Source organism: Magnolia sinica, chromosome 2, assembly GCF_029962835.1.
Source record: "Magnolia sinica isolate HGM2019 chromosome 2, MsV1, whole genome shotgun sequence".
NCBI classification, from domain to species: domain Eukaryota; kingdom Viridiplantae; phylum Streptophyta; class Magnoliopsida; order Magnoliales; family Magnoliaceae; genus Magnolia; species Magnolia sinica.
The window spans coordinates 9519620-9539299 of NC_080574.1; the positions used below are offsets into that span (position 1 = coordinate 9519620).

General features: G+C 40.0%; 1 protein-coding gene across 1 annotated transcript; it reads left to right on the forward strand.

The window, feature by feature from the left end:
* The first annotated feature begins 8954 nt into the window (after positions 1-8954).
* On the forward strand, positions 8955-11789 carry LOC131234179 (F-box protein FBW2-like). The gene is made up of 3 exons (XM_058231046.1): positions 8955-9110; positions 9843-10165; positions 10699-11789. Exons 2-3 carry the CDS (start codon positions 9852-9854, stop codon positions 11342-11344), a joined length of 960 nt encoding a protein of 319 aa, XP_058087029.1. The 5' UTR covers positions 8955-9110; positions 9843-9851; the 3' UTR covers positions 11345-11789.
* The last annotated feature ends 7891 nt before the right edge of the window (positions 11790-19680 follow it).

The following is a 19680-nucleotide window of genomic DNA, read 5'->3' on the forward strand; positions in this document are numbered from 1 at the left end:
ATCATCTAATCGAAATGTCTTGTAAGAGGGATGGGCAATTGAAGGTGGGACCACCATGATGGACGGTACGGATCAATGTTAATACCTCTATTATATCAATCAAATGGTTAGAATCATCCGATCAAAGTGACTTTTAAGAGAGATGAGCAATGGATGTTGGGTTTTGCATGATGAACAGTGCAAATCACGTATGATTGTGATGGGTGATTCAAAGGTGGGCCCACATGATGGGCAATAATTAGACATTTCTATGCTGTAATAAATATGGATCCATTTTCTAGTCATTTGTCAAAAGGTTTGAATCATCTGATCAAAGTGATCTTTTAGGAGGAATTGACACCCCGTTTCTGGACGGTGGCTTTCGAAGTGGAAGTGGAACCAGCTGGGTTATTTAGGATTAGGGCTTCTTCTTCTTCTTTTTTTCTTTATCTGGGTGCTTTAGGTGGGCTTTGCTGTGCTGGGCTACAAATGATGTTAACCCAAGCCCGGCCCTGAATTTAAAGGCCCATGTCAGGCTGGGCCTTTTTGGGCTTACCTGGCCTGAAATGCCAGCCTAGCAATAAAACACAAACAATACAAAATATTAAAAAGACAATATATATATATATATATATATATATATATATATATATATATATATAAAACTAAGGCTCCTTGAACTTAAAGAGTCAGAAGCTTACTATAAGTTTCTTTTTCTTATGCATTTTGAACTGGATTGTATTAGACACTATGATATGACATCTCATATGCTGATTTTACTTCGAGCTAGAAATACATGCCATAGAGGCATTGCACGCTTTGTGGTAACCAAGATCAAGGGGACCAATTTAGTGAGCCAGGTCGACCTGCGTAAGTGAACCATACTTCAAAAGTGGTTTTGAATGAAATAACGCAGCTCAAACTAAAGCCTGACTGGTCATTTGAGAAGTTGTGGCGAACCACAAATTTGGGCCAAAAACCAAATCTAACCATGCCGGTGAACCTCATAATTTTGGTCCACTTGCTTCAACTGCCGGATAAGGGGGATTGGCTCTTGGATGGCTTTGCTTAGAATCTGGGATTTCAAGCCTGAAAATGGGAATGGTGTTGTTATTTCTAGTCCAGGGTATTCACAAGTAGCTATGTACTCACTTGTGATGTGTTTGATTGTCAGGTCTGCAATGCCTAACATCGAGATTACTTGAGTGGAAAGCTAACAATACTTATGTACTCAGGAATGTGATTTCTTTTACTGTCAGAGCTGCCCTTGATGGTTTTCTAGCACATTTTTGTTATGGTAAGCATTATTTCACAAGAACTGCAGGTTTGCTAGCTCCCACATGCACCTTTACACACACTACACACTGCGATGGTGCAGTAATTGGTTCTCTCCATGCACAAAAATCATTTTGGTCCTTGCATCAGGTAGGCCACACATTGAGTGTGGACCTCAACAAGTGTTTTTAAACAGAGCATTTGTTTCATGTGGTGGTGGCCCACCTGACACCTGTGTAGATCAGCTGGTTTTTTTTTTTTTTTTTGACACTGGACAAGTCAGTTTCATTCCTGTATGTGAGATGAAACTCAGTGGCTGCTGCATCCATTTTGATGTTGGAAGGAAAGCTTGTCTATGCAGATGGATTGAAGACGCCAGGAGTAGGTCTCCATTTCACATAGATTTCAAGGATTGTTATGAGAATCCCATTTGAAAATTTTAACAGAGCTTGAAGAGCGTATGCAGGGCTCTGTCATTGTGCTGAGGGGCTTTACACATGCTAGATTGAGGTCTGCCGGCACTACAACCATCCAAATATCTCACCTGAAGATTAGGTAATCGACTATTACATGGCGCCTGTGCGAGTTCTATGCTCTGGTTGCCGGTCTCAAGCTCAGATAAAAGAGGGACGTGTTAGGTTGGCAGTCCGGCATGTAACTTTTGCAGTAATGTTCATCATGAATCGGGACAATATGATGTTCCGAACTGCTCTTCATAGGCTGGAATGGTGGAACAGGATTTGTGTAGTGGACCCTAGTTAGTTGAGTTATGGCTTACACAATGATGAAAGTTAGGTCAGGACCTGACCCACTGCAAAGTTAGGCCAGATCGGACTTTATGTGGACCTACTTTCCACCTCCTGCCTTGCCTGAGATATGGAATTCTTGTAAAGCTTATGCGCAGGCCCCACTCCATTTATTTTCGAGCTCAGCAATCAGGTCGCAGGGTGGGCCCCTTCACAGCTCTAGCATCATGAAGAGAGTACAGTCGTCTTTAAGCCATCCTAATATGAGATCTTAATTGATTCGAATTGAAGGCGTGGATCCACCATTTAAGCCGTGATCTATTTTTCTACTACTCTCTACTAGGTCGGCTACATGGTGGGCCACATTGAGAGCTCGGAAATCTCCCGTAGAAATCTGCGCGTGGGTCCTACAAAGTGTATCCTAGGCTCACGATCGGATATTGCTGTTGTATTCTTGTAGAGGGATTGTGTACACGTGGCACATGTCTAGGACAATCGCAAGTGCTGAGATGTTCCACTCCCATCCCATGTAGACGCCCGTTGCGTGAAAATGATGAAGATTCAAAATCCTAGCCATCTGATTAGTGTAGATGGTCTTTGTATCTGGACCATTGCTTTTCTTTTTGCACAACGTTTTCACACGGCCATTCTTTACCATATTGCTGATACAACGGCTAAGATATTCCAATTGCTGAAAATTTCATCCAGTGGGCACTAATTTGAATGGGTCATGCCTCAAGATCTGTCACATCATGAGATCCGGGACTGCTCCCACTGAATGTGAGGATGGTCTGGCCGTCCAAAATTTGGGCCCCACCTGCATGATGCTGCCCCCCGCAAGTATTACTTTGCATTGTACATCTAATAATCCGCCCTCGGGCTAATTTTCTTTTAATGGTGATCGGTCACCGGTAAATGGGTGGTGTGATGTGTGACATGCAATGCTCGGCATTATACTCTAATCCAAATCATCTTTTTATAATTCTGGTTTTTTAAAAAAAAAATCTCAAATAAAATTAAAAGGGTAGCTCTACGATTTAGAAAGAATTGCCTGGTTGGCTTGGGAGCTTGTAAATGGAGGTAAATGGAAAATGGAATTGGGAGCGGATGACTTACACGAGTGTGTTTGAATGGGAGTAAATGGGAGGAATTGGAATGCATTTGTATTTTTCAATACATTTACAATAATATATATGATATACCAAATTAGCTTTAACATCTCAGCTATATGTGATATTTAATAGAATGATTACAATAAGCCCATTGAAATATATGCTTTAGTAAAAAAAATAGAAATTTTCAAACCTTGGATAGGCCACAAATATAAAAATCAAAAACAAGTAACTTATCGGCTTTTTTAATTGTCCATTTATAAGGCCATCCTTTAGATGGTTTAGATCATTCTTTTGGTGTGATTTTAATGATGTAGCCGATCATTGGATTGTTTAGGAGTATCATTGGCATGATGAGTGTGGTAGACATGTGCGTAGTGGCACCTTTGTTCGCAAGAGACTTGGACTCTCTGAGAGACCTCAAAAAGACATTTCACCCCCATTTACTTCTAAATCCGGAGAAGATTTCATTTACTTGCATTTGACTTCATTTATCTCTATTAACTCCCAATTCCAACCATTTACTCTCATCCAAACAGCTTAGTAATTGAGTGGCTCATGTGGGAGATGTTGTGCCTAAGATCCGCACCATTCATCAAGTAGATTGCCTCATTTTCACCCTGGAACCCAAAGATCAGGCTTGCCTGAAACTTGGGGAGGCCACACTGTAGGGAAAAGTTGAGATGGGATGCCCACCAAGCCCATTGTACCGTCAAGGCAAAACAGTAGGTGATGCCCTTAACGGACGGTGTGGATCTCATGAAGCCATTTGCCTCACAAAAGAGGTAAGCGCGCTCCTCTGTCCCAACCCATAGTCGTGCCAAGGTTTTCCATAAAAAGAAAAAAGAAAATTTTTCCTTATCTTCCAATAAGGAAATAATTAGATTTTCTTATTATTATTATTTTTTTAAGGTCTCTTTTATGATATCAGGCGGGATATACATCAATGATCATGTTTTCAATACAGCAACTCTTGAGGTCCACATGATACTTCCTTGAGTTTGGTCTTTCATATTGAGTATGACATTAGTTATAAATTAAATTAAAATGAGCCTGGATGAAATTATCTATTTCATCCTTTCATGTTTATTTCATACAAATAGCCTAAGCTTAAGACAATATAAACCATTCATTCATCTTGAAACTATAGACAACAACATGATACGCACATAGGGAAACAGTACTATGAGGTCGACCTCATAGGAAAGCTTCTCCTTAGGTTGAGTTGTATGGCTCCAAAGTGATGTGTGTCAAATATCCACCCCATCAGTCATATGCACCATTCCATGGTGGGCCACGGGCCTAAAATTCAGGTCAATTCATGACTTACGTTGGCCACACTACAGAACAGTTGAGAGTAGTTACTCGCCCTTTAAAACCTTCGTGATCATTTATAGGACCCACTATGATGTGGTTCATACATCCAGCCCATCCACTGTATGTGTCCCACTTGGATGAAAGCTCAGACTAAGTTTCAGCAGTATCTAAAACTCAAGTGGGCCGCACCAAATGCTTTTAGATTTTCTAAGCATGTTTGTACATGGTTTTAGATGGTGTGGACCCCAGAGCTCCATATAGCTGATTTTTGGCACATCACATGATCAAAAGGAGACTCACCGAATGGGCAGCATAAATGTCCGACACACATCATAGTGGGACTTACATAGCTTAAGCTCATGTAAAGCTCCCATGAGGTCGACCCCACCCCCATACACACACCCGGTATGTGTTTACTTAAATTAAACAAATGAAATTATGGGTCCAATGTCACCAAGTAACCATCCCAAGATCCATGGAGGTGGGTGGATCCCTTATTGTGGGGGCCAACCAAGATGTAGTTTCCTCGTATCCACTCTCTTTATTTGTTTTGGAAGCTCATTTTAAGGCATGATAAAAAAAATTAAGCAGATCCAAATCTTAGGCAGATTGTAATTTCATTACTTTAATAAAATATCATCATTTAAAAAATATATTTTATTTTTTTTTAAAAGACCACGTTAAGAAACGGTGGTGACTGTATACCACCATTAAAAACTTATTAAAGGCCATCGGAATGTTTATTTACCATCCAGCTTGATAGTTAGGTCACAAAGACCTAGATGAAGGGACAAAACAAATAATAGCTTCATCTTTTGGCCCATAAAAAGTTTTTAATGGTTAATCATCATGTTTCCTATGGTGTGGTCCACTTGAGATTTGGATCGGCTTCATTTATGGGATCATGCACTAAAATGAGCTATTAAAACGAATAAACACTGTTGGTACACCACGGTATGCCCACAGGGAAATGGATTGGGTGAGACCCTTGATGGACCGAGGTGAGTAGGACACCCGATTGTGGGGCTCACAATGATGTATGTGCCTTAAATCTACACCATCCAACCATTCTGAAAGCTCATTTTAGTGTATGATCCCAAAAATAGAGCTGACTCAAAATCTTAGTGGGCACACCACAGGAAACAGTCTTGATGGAATCCCCACCATTAAAAACTTCATGGATTCCAGCGGAATGTTTATTTGCCATCCAACTTGTTGACAAGGTCACAAATACCTAAATGAAAATACCACAAAAATATCATCTTGATCCAAAGCTTTTGTAGCCCACAAGAAGTTTTTAATGGTCAATCACCATTGTTTTGTGTACTATGGCCCATCTGAGATTTGAAACTACTTCATTTTTTAGATCCTGACCTAAAATGAGCTTTCAATATAGATGGACAGCGTGGATATAGTCACATAAATCACAATGGTCCGATAGTCAAGTGTCCAACCCACCTCAGTGGACCCAGGGTCTCACCTAATCCGCTCCCCTGGCTGTGTGGGGCCATAGAGATGTATCTAACAAATTCAGTTTGTCCATCTGTTTTGAGAGACCACATAAGACAGGATCTAAAAATCAAGCAGATTCAAAACTCAGGTGGGCCATACTAACAAATTAATAGGAGTAAAAATGTCCATCATTAAATCATTCCAAGAGCTCACCATAATGTTTATATGTCATCCAAATTGATAGTAGGGTTATTGCCTCTCACATAAACTGTGGGAACAAAAGTTATCCTAATACAAAACTTTTGTTACCTTTGGCTTAGGTAGGGGTGTAAATCTAGCCTGTCAATTCACATCATGACAAAACCTAGCATGGTAAAACCATCCCTGCGGCATGGCTGTCAGGCCCAGTTCTAATATTATATAACTAATTTCCATTCTCTAATACCCTTCTTACTATAATTAAGATGATTTTTTCTAAATTTTTTTTTAAAAAATATATTAGATGTGGATGCTAGATTCTTTAATACTGGATAATTAGAGTATATTAACCAAACAATTCCTGATTACAGATATACAAATTCCCCACCTCTCCTCAACCACAATTGCAATTAAGAAATTATAGATGAAGAAAAACTCGTAGAATCATCGACTGTTTTAAAAAGGACCCGTACTTCAAAAGTTTGGAAATATAAGAAAGTAATTAATTTTAAAAATAATAAAGGTCAAATGGTGTTTAAGGCTGATTTTGTCTTATATAAAAGCCAATATAGTTGTAATTCATCCGATAGTACTGGCCACCTAAAACGTCATCTAGATAAATGTTTACCAAACATTGGAAAGAAGATCCTAAATAAACCGAAATTAATTAAGCCTCCAAGGAGAAGCTTGTCTACATTTAGTTTTATCTAAGTCAATACTCGATTAAAATTCGTCAAATTTATAATTAAAACTAAATAACCATTTACTTTTGTAGAAAATAAGGATTTTGAATAAATAGTTCGAAATTTATTTACCCTCTAGTTTTTAAATTTTTTAAGAAATACTAATGATACTTTGAAAATATTTAAAAAAAGAGAATGACTTATAAATATTTCTAAAAAAATAAGTCTGAATTCAAACTTATGTACTTCCCATAAATATTTATGTTATATATGTGTAACCGTTCATTAGATAATTTTCGATTGGAGATTACATACTATATCCTCTTAATGTTAATAGAAAAAATTTCCACATGTGATGTGCTATAGTATCATAGATTTAGTTATGTAAGATAGATTAACATTTATTGGTCCTCATGTAAAACGCATTAGGCAATCAATAAGTTTTATTTTTTTACTTCTCCTGCTAAATATTAAAACTTTAAAGTCGCGTGCACGACAGTAAATAAAAATGTTAGAAATTTTTCATTGAATGTTAAACACCAGTAGAATTCTACTTTTTTTTTTTGTTAAAATGTTAGAGACTTTATATAAATTTAAAGATGTGATAAATGAGTTTTACTTAACAGAGATTTTAGGCATTCGACAACTAATATAAACTAGGACATTGCAAAATTGATAAAAGAGTTTTTATAAACATTTTATAATGCAATCACAATTTTGTCAAGTATTTACTATCCAATGTCTAATCAAATTATAATCTATTTATATAATATAAGTTTATTTTTTTAGACTATCGAAATATATCTAGTTTTTAATAAATTTGTGTAGTAATATAAGAAAATGTTTTAAAATATTTGAAAAATATTCATATAATTTTTTGTTTAACTTCTATTATAAAATAAAATTACATGGTTTGAAATTTTTTCCTTGAGAAATGTAGTAAAAATATGAAACCGATAATTCAATCCATACGTCTATTATTTGGACAATATTAAATGAACTTTCTAAATAATATCAGAACTAATTAAGTACTAGTGTATGAACAAGTTCTACCCTTACCCCATCATTAACTAGATCTAATTCATCTTCATTTATTTATAATAAAAGAATAGTTAAATCACTAGTAATGTATCATCTGAATTAGGTTTTTATCTTGAAAATGAACAGTTTATTTTTCATATTTTAGATGAAGCCACTCATTTCGATGTGTTTAGCCCGGTGGAGGAGACATAAAACTAGCTTTTGTATTCTTTCCGCTATGTTCAGAGATCTACTAACGTTCAAATTCCTACAATTGCATCCGAATTGCAGTTTAATATAACTAATCGCATATTGGATAATTATATGAGTAGATTATCAGTGGAGATGGTGGAGTATTGTATGTGCTAGAGGAATTGGTTTAAAGTGAAAAGTAGAGGGTAAAGCTTAATCGATAAAAACATTTCCGACAATAAAATTAATAAATTAGAAATTTAACAATTTATTTAATTCAACAATATATGTAATATTATTTTTTAGTTATAATTTTTTTAAAATTTCTTATAAAAAGTAAAAAAATATATTATTATCAAGTATTTTTTCTTTCTTTCAACTACTTATCATATGTGAGTGAATACCAAACTAATTAAAATATATTCAACCAATGATCAATTTTGTAAATTATAAATTTTCTTGTTTATCTTTATTTTGAATGTATAAATAGACATAATTTATTAATATTTTTGGATACAGTCCAACACGGCACGACTTATTAGACACGTGGGCCGTACCGAGCTTCACTTTCCAAAAATATATCACGACACGGTACAACGCAACACGTCATCCGGCATGAAGCATGGCCGGGCCCGAACTGTTCAGAGTCGGAACTGCCCGGCACGTCCCCTTTACAACCTTAGGCGTAGGGTTATTACCCCTCACTTTTTCGGGTGGATCTGATTGATTTTTAGAAAGATCTACCTATTGTGTCTTTAAAAACAGATGTACGGAGTGGATTTCCCACTGATATCTCTCTGGCCCCACACAGCCCGGGCACAGAAATATCTCCGCGCCGGGGTCACAGGCAATCCCCTTCCTTTCCTTACAAAGAAAGGAACAGATAAGATGAAAGACCTGGGCCGTTGGATTGGGATACACAATCGGCACGTGTACAGATTGCAGCTGTACGCGTGTGGCGCTCTTATAAACACCCATCCCTTGCCAGAGAATCTACTCCACAAGTGTGCCGCTCTCTCTCTCTCTCTCTCTCTCTCTCTCGCCCTTTTCCCCCTTCCTATCAGGCGGATATACCGGAGTCTCGTTGTGAGGCCGTTGCAGACTCTCTCTCGGTGCTTGTTGGGTTTTTAGAAAAGGTAGTAAGGATGGGAATAGTATAAAGAAATCATCTTTGTGCATTTTATCTGTGAAAATGCATTCATTTGAGATGATGGGTTCTATCTGTTCTTGATTTTTTATTATTTTTTTTAAAATCCCTTTCCCTGTTACAGTGGCTCTTTTAATTTCATTTTTTTTTCCTGCATTTATGTCTTCTTCTACTTCTTCCTTTTTCTTTTTTCCTTTTCTTTTTTCCCCCTTTTGGGCCTCTCTTTTTCAATTTTCCCTCTTTTTTTTTTTTTAAAAAAAAAAAAAAATGTGGATCTTCGTTTTTTTTTTAATTTTTTCATCCTTTTGCATCTGGTCATTTAGCTAGTGATTGAAAGAAGTGGTTTTTCCCTCTGTTTTCTCTATTCATTTCTCTTCTACAAACTACAATCTGTTAATTTATGGTTACTGTTCATCTTTTTCTTCATTTTCTTGTATCTTTCCTCTCATTTTTCCTCTCTTTTATCTGTTCTTTCTTTCATATTCTCTCATCAGTTTCTGTGAATAAATATCTGATTTTATCATTCTCTTGAAATTGATCTCGTCTTTCAATAACGAATTTTGTCTCTTCTGTGCATTTCTGCATCTGGGTCATCTTTTTATTTTTATTTTTTTATTTTATTTTACATTTTCTCAGATTCACTGGTATGATTTCTTTTGCTTTCTATTCATTTTCCTCGTCTGCGTCTTTTCATTTCCTTTTATTCTCTTTTTTTTTCCAGGAAGATTTGATGGATGGGGGCGGCGAAATCCGTTGCTGGGAAGAGCTGATACCAGATGCTCTAGAGTTAATCTTCAGTAATCTCTCTCTTCAGGACCTCTTGACTGTCGTTCCCATGGTTTGCAAATCTTGGGGTAAGGCAGCTTCAGGGCCTCACATCTGGCAAGAGATTGACATCTTGGAATGGAGCCGTCAACGTCAACACAAGCCGGACAGTGTGGATAGGATGCTCCGAATGCTTATCACGAGAAGCTGTGGGTCCTTCCGCAAGCTCAGTGTCTGTGGCCTCTCCAACGATCCTATCTTCTCCTTCATTGCAGATCAGTAAGAGAAACACTCCACATTTCCATTGCATTGCCCAAATTTCGTAGTTTCTTATAACTTAAAACTCTTCCTGAGTTGGAGATTTCAGAAATGTCAAACAAACACTTGAGTGGCGATTTGAAAGTGCACCCAAATGGAATTGGTTTCACTTGTGCAGCAGAGCCAATCCATTTTGTGTTTGGAGCAGAACTGGGAATTGGAAACTGCATTGACAGGCTCCAGATTTACTGCACTTCCCGCTCTAATCTCAATGGGCAAGAATGTATTTGTAAATTTGCCCGAATGAACCAATCTATCTTGCATTTGAAGTGAGCAGAAATGCAAACTACACCAGAAAGGCTACCCGTTTGTGTTTTCTTTTCCCAGCTCCAAATCATATTTATTCTTATATCCCACTTACAATTTGGCTGAGCGTATCCAATCTGTTGCCAGTTGAAGAACGTCCATGTTGGCCGCCCTTAATTGAATTTTGACCTGGGGGCCTTCTATCTGACTATTGGTTTCACCATTTTATTGTTTCTCGGTTTTGCTAGTGCTGGTTCCCTTCGGAATCTGCAGGTGCAGGGAAGTGACATTAGCGATTCCATAGTTGAATTGGTTGCAGGGCGATTGTCCAATATCACTTTTTTGGATATAAGCTTCTGTGAAAAGATTGGCAGCCGTGCACTGGAGGTGATTGGGCAGAATTGTAAATCACTTGTTGAGTTGTGGCGCCGAAGGGACCCAACGGAGTCGGACAAGGTCTGCCAGGATGACGAGGCCCATGCAATTGCCACCACAATGCCCAAGATCAAGCGTCTGAATATGGGCTACTGCCTCCTCACAACTAGAGGCGTGCTTGAGATACTCTCAAAGTGTAGTGAGCTTGAATTCTTGGATGTAACGGGTTGTTGGGATGTGGAGCTCGATGAAGCCTTCTTGAAGGAGAAGTGCGCCAGTTTGAAGGTGCGTGGGCCACACATTGAGTGCCAAGTGAGGAATTTATGGGATGGGTGCTCAGATTACTCAGATTCTTCTGGGTATTTGGCGTGGGAGTACATGGATGATGTTGGGGACTATGATGCGGAGAGCTTTGACGGTGTTTGGGATGACGACCATGGGCTGGAGGGACTGGAGCTGAGATTCTATGAAGGGTTGAATGATGCTGCTCTTGGGTTGGATTGGCCACCATCCCCTTGAGGTGAGATCAGGGCTTCTACTATTGTTATGGCCACTTATATGCTTTGAAACTTAAGGCTGTGTTTGGATGCCCTAACAAATTGAATTGTGATAATCCTTCAATAAAGTGGAAGTGACCAAAGTGCAGTTACCTTTGTTAGTATCTGTATCGAGGGATTAGGCTCCGAAATGCAATTACTTCACTTTCAAGTGGGACTTGAGAGGGATGTAACTGCAGTTTGAAGGCAACTTCCTCACTATGGATTTTAGGGTAATTACAATATGGTTCTTCCTCCCAATGGTGTCGATTACTGCAATTCAGTGTAATACTGCATCCAAACACAGAAGCATCAGAGATGGATGTTATATATCTAAAAAAGCACATCGTTTTTTTGTTTTTTTGTTTTTGGAAGTGAAGTTGTGTGGTTGTTCTTCCTTTCCATTTGAATCACCTTTTCTGCTGGTAGTCTTTGTTCATGTAGATTCTATTCAATTTAGTTTTCATCGGTTAAACCAAGCCAAGACATGAATATAGATTGGATTTTATTTAGATTGAGTTATAATGTTGGGGACAGAAGATTGTATTAGGGGTGCAACTTGACCGAGTTGGGTCAGGTTGAGGATCCACCAGAAGCCGATCCAACCTCAAGAGGACCCAACCTGCAACCCGACTCGACTCAAATTACCACCTGAGGTTCCCAAGCTAAATTCCTCAGGAAACCCTAAACTGACCCAACCTGACCTGACCCGATCCAATCCAACCCAACCAAAATACATGCGACTACTCCCAACTAACCCAAATTTGCTTGACTCAAACCCAACCAATTTCAAATTGGGTTGGAGTTTTCCAACCCTTGCCTGACCTGAGGACCCGGACAACCTACCAGAACTCGAGTTGATGTTGTTATTGCTGTTTTAGGTACCACGTGCGTGCGCGGGCGTACTAGAATTGAAATTGCAGCTTCAATTCAAACTGAATAACAATGACCCCAAGTGCCAAGATAGTCAAACACGTAGGGACTGTTTGGCCAGACCGATCCCACAGTATTAGGAGGGATGGGATCCCAATATCCCGAGATATGTATGATGAGCCAAACAGACCCGGTGAACTTGTCCCGGGATATAAGCAATCCCATGGATCTTAAAACAATCCACTGACATCACCATCATTACCTTAAAATTGATCCCATCCCTTGGTTGGACGGATTGGAAGGTAAAATCCCGGGATATGCTGGGCGTGCCAAACAAACCCAGTGAACTTGTCCTGGGATATAGCAATCCCATGGATCGTAAACCAATCCACTGACACCACCATCATTACCTTAAAATCCATCCCATCCCTCCTAATCCTATGGGATTCACCCGGCCAAACAGGCCCGTAGTGTATATCGAGATTTGGTGAGATCGGTCGTCTATTCAGTCACTCGCTCAATGTGTAAAATCAGATTAGATGATATTCAAAGGGTGGGGTTTGTCCTCTGATGATGGGTTGCACATTTGCCTTCCATACGATTGTACTTTTGATACAGATAAAATGAAATGGGAAGAGAGATTCTTACAATCGATCATGAAAGACATTGTGGAACACCTTTCGGTTGATGAGTTGAGTCCATCATGCGAGCGTAGACTTAAATTACAAGCTATTGGGATAATGCTACGGGTTACACTATGGAACGATATGAGACGATTTTTCTTCCTATATTCTTCTTCTACTTGTATTCTTAATTCTGCCATCTAAATTATTCCCACGTTTTGACGGTTACCATAGCCGTTCTCCACGACTTAAACTCCTTTGCTTCTCCTCTTGCCACTTGTCCAGTAACAGTTTGCACACAATTGCATCTTAATCGGTCCCTTAAGCAATACACAATACTGTCTGATGTGTCCTAGCTTCATATTTATCGAGAAATCTTCTCCATACATATTTGCAGATCTTCAAATGCATCATGCGTATCCATATAGTTCAAACGTAATCTCCCCGATTGGTTATCGCAGGGAATGGCGATAATGGGGATGAACAGATGTAATGGTTGGGATGTAATGGACTGGACCTCAAATATAAGGGCTCCCGCTGAGTGCCTCAGCCCACTTTCGGTTTCTTTTTGGTCTGATTTGTAATTGCCTCTCATATGCTTTGTGGCTTTTGCCTTTTTACAAACTTTACCTTTCAAAAAGAAAAAAAAATTGACCAAAAATAACCCACATAAGAATTTCCAAGCCATATAATATTTTACCTTCTTTGTTTGGTTGATCATGGAGCAGTGTCGTTTTTGCTTTCTTTACCTTTTATTTGTTGGGCTTCTATCAAAAGGTTTGGATTCTTCCATTTTTGCTGCATGGGCCTGCAATATCGACTGTTTGGATAACTGAAAACCAAAACAGTACTTCACAAACTTTCAGCCCAACCATCTTAAATTATATTATATACTATTTAGATTAGATACCAGCATGAGATGGGGATGTCATTTACAGTTTTTTTTTTGAAGCTACAGATTGCATGCTCCGCCCCATTTTCTAGAAACTAAAAATAGATAAAACAAGCATCCTTATAATTGAGAAAACAACTGTTTGGGATTTGGAATCTTGGAGTTAAGAGCTTAGAATTTTCAACCTTCCTTCACTTTGAAGTATTTCATGGACTCTCCTTTCTTCAGTTTTGACCTTTCAGCAGTCGTATTAAAATAGTTTATATCAGTGATTTGTTTTCTAATACCAGATTCCAGGGCAAATGTCTTTGGTGGGACCCCCTATTACTCTCTCTGGGAGATGAGATGGCACATTAGTATGGTAGAGCCATCTCTCCACAGTATACGTGGCTGGCTGACTTGTCAATATGGTCCGTTGATCTAGTGGGCCTTGTCATGGATTGCTTATGTTTCAAAAATCAGGCAAAATCATATCCTTCACTTTCCTCCAATTTCCTTCCCTAGTGTTTATATTAGCTCCTTACACATTAATTTGGAGTCTATGCAACGAACGACTAGGATATGCTTGGATCTAACATGCATCTTTAACCATTGGCCATGCACCGTAAGAGTAGGTAGATGGATGGTCCCAAATGATTTATCACACCATAAAGACGGCTAGATGCTCTACCATATATTCCAGTTTTTCCGGCTCCCACCGGTTCATCTTCCTTTTAGGTCACCGTCGTAGGTAGTAGTTAGCCTTCAATTCAAGAAAGAGATAAAGATGCCTTTGGTATTTTGTCAAAAGGATAAGGTATTTGTCTGCATGCTGTAGTCAGCACATCTTTTCTTTTTTTTTAAAGTATGATTTTCCTAGTCCTGCTAAGCTTTTACCGCCTTATAATCGTGACCTTTGATTGGCGGACATAGGTGGCCCACACTGATTAAAGAAATTAATATTTAATTTTATAGAGAAATTCCTGGAAATGAGAATCGTTTTCCATCCAAACCTCTCTTTTTTTTCACCCTTCAAACAGGAATAAATTTCCATGGAAATCAATATATTTTCCAAGGTTTTCTACCTTCTCCAAACAGCGTCGTAAATAAACTGCCTTCACAACCGCCAGATGATTAAGAATAGTCGACGAACGCGGATTAGCTACTATCGGCTTCACTAGCTATCTAGGTATTGAAGTGACGCCACCAAGTTCTTTGGCCCCCACAATGATGTATGTGTTGTATTTACGCCGTCCATCCGTTTGGGTATGAGCCAAAGAATGAGGCAGATCCAAAGCTTGAGTGGACCCCACCACAGAAAACAGTGGGGATTTACCATTAAAAAAAAAAAAAAACCTTCTTGGGGGCCACAAAAGTTTTCGATGGGCGGAGATTTGTGCTTTTACTTCGTCCATGTCTGTGTGAACACAGCTTAGATCTCAAGTAAAAATCATGGTGGGCCCTAAGAAGGTTTCAATTGTGGGCCTCACTTTCCGTACTGTTTTCTGTGATGGTATCAACTTTAGCTTTGGATCCGACTCATTCTCTGGTTCATGCCTTAAAATGATCTCTCCAAATGGATGGACGGTGTGGATACAACACACACATCATGGTGGGCCCACTTAACTTGGTGACGTCCCTTCAGTCGCGAGATAGCTACTGAAGCCGTCAGTAGCTAATCCGCGTCCGGTGCTGCATCAGCACTAGCAGTCTGCAGTTCCTGACGGTACATGTGGCAAACATGTCTGTTATCTGGACTTTTGTTCTGGTGGCGCGCCGCCCTATGGATAGCCCACGTTCGAAAATCAAGGGCATCGCACTGTAGTAGCTACCGTTCAGCGGGAGTGCAAAAACCATTGAAGCAACCGTTTGCATCGAATTAGCAAAATTCACCACAAATGAACGGTTAAGAGTTGTCGGATCACCGCTATTTTTAGCATGTTGCCCATCCACACGGTGGACTACTTGATCAAAGGTCCTGATCACCCAAAAAAATGTTCACCGCGTCTAATCTTGTATGCGGCGACCTATGGTAGCACTTACAATCATGTGGGTACGGTCCGATCATCAGCTGTGCGTTTTTTGGTCCTAAGGCGCAGGCAGGAAGTTCCTTCCTGGGATGCTAACTGGGGCCCACCGTGATGTTGCTGAGGAATCCACCCCGTCATCCGTTTTGCGAGCTCATTTTTGGACATGCCACCAAAAAATGAGGTCGATCGATGGGCTACACGAGAAGGAAAATCGGGGAAAGAAATGCCTATCGTTGAAACCTTCCTAGACTTCACCTTGATGTCTATATGCCATCCAAACCGTTTATAAGGTTCATTCCCACTGGAATGAATTGGAAAAAAAAAAAAAACACAAACAGCTTACCGTGATACGAAACTTTTCTGGCCATACGAATATTTCAACGGTTATCATTGAATCCCTACTGTTTCCTCTCTTGTGGCTTGCTTGATTTTTGTATCCGCCTCATTTCTGGTCATGTCTAAAATGAGCTTGCAAGATGGATGGACGGAGTGGATTTCTCACGAACATCACCATGGCCCCCAAGCATCCGGAACTTCATACACAGAGCATTTAACTGCAAGAGTCATCTCTGGTGGGTTCCACTTGAACCCACATTGTATCTGCCTCATTATTGGGCTCATATATTAAAATGATCTGAGAAAAATGGATGGACGGCTTGGATAAACAGATGAATCACGGTGGGCCCCACAGGAGCCCTGGTCGGACGGCTTAGGTTCGGACCATTCGCTTCCGTATTGTGCAGGTTAAGAGTCATTAGATATTCTCGAGCTTTTTTATCAGTGCACTAAAAAATTGTACACCTGTCATATATTAATTGAAATTAAGCCGTCGTAATTGAGGGACCCACTGTATATAAGTCGTAACCCCAAAATTAGAGCGATTTCATGGTTCTAATTTCCAACTGGAGGATGCTTGTTTGATGAATTAGGACCGTTGATATTTTCCATTTCAACCGTTGGATGAATGTCCACAAATCGACCTGTTTGGGTATTCAAATTAGTGTAAATTTTGTGTTATAATCCATCTTAATTGGGATTAAAAACTCGGACGGTTCAATTTGAGTTACACGTGTACCACATTCTCAGCGAGTGTGTGAGGTTGGGTCAGGTGAGAGAGGCGGGGAAGCAGGACGGTTGGAGTGCAATTTTCTCTATGACATGTCCCCTCGGCCTGGCTTCGTGGCTTCTGTTGTTGATAGTCCGGTTTGGGTCGATGCTTGACTGTGATGCATGTGCCTTACATCCGTACCGTTCATCCATTTTGACAGCTCATTTTAAGGCACTATCCTAAAAATGAAGCATATCCAAATCTTAAGTGGACCATGCCACAGTAAACAGTTGTGATTGAATCCCCACCGTTAAAAACTTCATAGGGTCAACAGAATGTTTATTTGCCATCCAATCTCTTGATAAGGTCACAAAGACCTAGATGAAGAGACCACACAAATATCAGCTTGATCCAAAACTCATGGCCCACGAGAAGGTTTCAATGATCGAATACCACTGTTTCCTGTACCACGGTCCACCCAAAATGGATGGACGGAGTGGATAAAAGGCACATATCAGAGTGGGCCCACGTTCAGCGATCTGGATGGGGTATCCACCAAGCCACACAAACTAAAAGATGTGGATTGCGTGGTGTCCCAAAACTACCTTGCAGTGGATTTGATTGAGCCATATGCTGCGATCATGTTTGAAAGTTTGTAATTTTAACTTTGAAAATTGTGGATTTGATTGAGCCATATGCTGCCATCATGTTTGAAAGTTTGTAATTTAAACTTTGAAAATTGTTAGGTTGAGTGTTTCACCGGCATCCATTACAACAGCATGTGACACAATTAAAACACAACCAATTGTAGGTGTAGTGATCAATACAAAGTTCCCATAAACGGAAGCTATCATTGATGTGCATGAAAAATCTATAGTATCCATCAGTTTTGCATACTCATGATGGGATAGGAATGCATACACTCATTGATGTACAGCCATAATTGAAACCTTCGTTTTAAATTAGATATTGTTAGCTTACACCTGCCTCACGTCGTACATCTTTCTTGCTCTTATTTTAGATTATACATACTGCATTTGTATGTATCATGTTATCAAATAAATTATCTTAAGCTACCCACGAGTTGGTTGTCCATATTATCTTACGAATAATATGGATAACATATAAACACCATCATGATGGGTTCAGAGAATGTTTCAACGGTGAGCATTTCCGTTCTCACTGTTTCCTGTCGTGTGGCCCACTATGCCTCATCTTTTTATCTCCAGTCTATTGTGAGACTGCAAAACTGATGAACGGTTCAGATTTTTTAGGGACATAATGGTGGACCCCACATAGCTTCCGCCCACGGGAGGACAGGAAATTCGCGTCCTAGAAAAGGGTGGTAACGCCAGGTGTACTCGGTATGTTGAGATGGACAGATAACTTTGTGGCGCGTGTGCCAGATGGCATGGACATGTCCTTATCGAAAATCAGGTCTGTTTACTCATCAAGTAGAGAGCTCGTGTACAGTAAATGTGGACAAACCGTCCATTACTTTTCTCATAAATGCTGTACACTTGATGAGCAGATCTGTTTGATCCTCCGCCAATGAACTGCCAGCGTGACCCGCTGGAAATGTACACGCGGGATTGCATTCATCTAAGGAGATGTGCGAGTGAGGGTCGTGATTCAGTGACACGGACCATGGGTCTATTAAGCCTCGCCGTGTATGAACCATTCCCAAAAATCGAAGATTGGAAGATCCAAACAGCTGAAGGCCTTTTCTCTTTCCAGTTTAATCTTGAACGTCTATTTGTAGGCGACAAATGTAAAGGTTTTGACTTACCCTCTCAGTGAGAAGATACAGCAACGGTCCATCCATTAGCAGGGAGCAACTGTCAACGGTCTGGATCACTGACCTATACTCTCCAATGTTCAAAGTGAAAACCCGAGTATCGTATTCATATGCCTCCACGTCGAAGACTCGAGGACGGGTAGCAGTGGCTCCCTGTGGGAGATTCCTTGGGACCACCATCTTTTATGAGCTGAGGTTCGCCCGTGACTCCGCATGTTGACAATGTCAGGCATGAAACTGTCATTTGAAGGCTGCCCCCATCCAGTTAAGTAATTCCACCGTTCGTCCATTGGGTCCCACCACTGAGCTGGAGTGACCTTTTACCTTCAAGGGTCCAAATGCCACTTATTATCCATCCGGTGTGGTTTTGTATAGCTAGCCACAGTTTGGGTTGTCATGGTGTCGGGTCCTAGAGATCCCGTACACAGTTTGATCGGGTCGGGTCTTGCCATGTCCAGGTAACCTGGATATTATCAGATTTGGGTCCAGGTCCAATAATGGAATTTGCATGGTTGGGCCCAACATATGGATGCATTAGATTGCGCACATGCCACATCAACCACATGCACAAGGCTTCGCAACCTTAATCCCATACTAGAATATATAACATGCATTTAATATAATATTTTTATCAGTAAAATTAACTGGACCCAACCTGATTTTAACCCGGTTCAAGGACCTGACCCGAAACCAACTAGACCTGATTTCTAACCAGCGACAAAAATGGACCTGAACCCAACTCAATTTCTAAATGTTTATGAAAAAAATGGACCCTTACCATTTAAATTGGGTCGGGTCTATCAGGTACCAGTTGACAGCCCTAGCCACAGATGATATGACCCAAGGAACGGAGGTTACATGGCGCCATGCGGGCCCTGACATCAGACCACAATTTGGTTGTTGTTGGGGACCAGGCCTGTTTCAGCTTGAAATCCATGCCGAGGCCCAACCCACATCAGCCCAAACAGGACTGGCACTTGGCTCCAATGGGGCCTCACGGGACAAAGGACCTACCCCAGTCAGATCAATTGGCCTAAACCATGGGGTGTAGGGCATGGAACGACTGACCCACTGCA

Excerpts from the sequence above, each read along its gene's own strand:
- LOC131234179 (XM_058231046.1), top strand. The coding sequence starts at position 9,852 with ATGGATGGGGGCGGCGAAATCCGTTGCTGGGAAGAGCTGATACCAGAT. Across the intron at positions 10,166-10,698 it reads TTCTCCTTCATTGCAGATCA|TGCTGGTTCCCTTCGGAATC; the intron begins GTAAGAGAAACA and ends CGGTTTTGCTAG.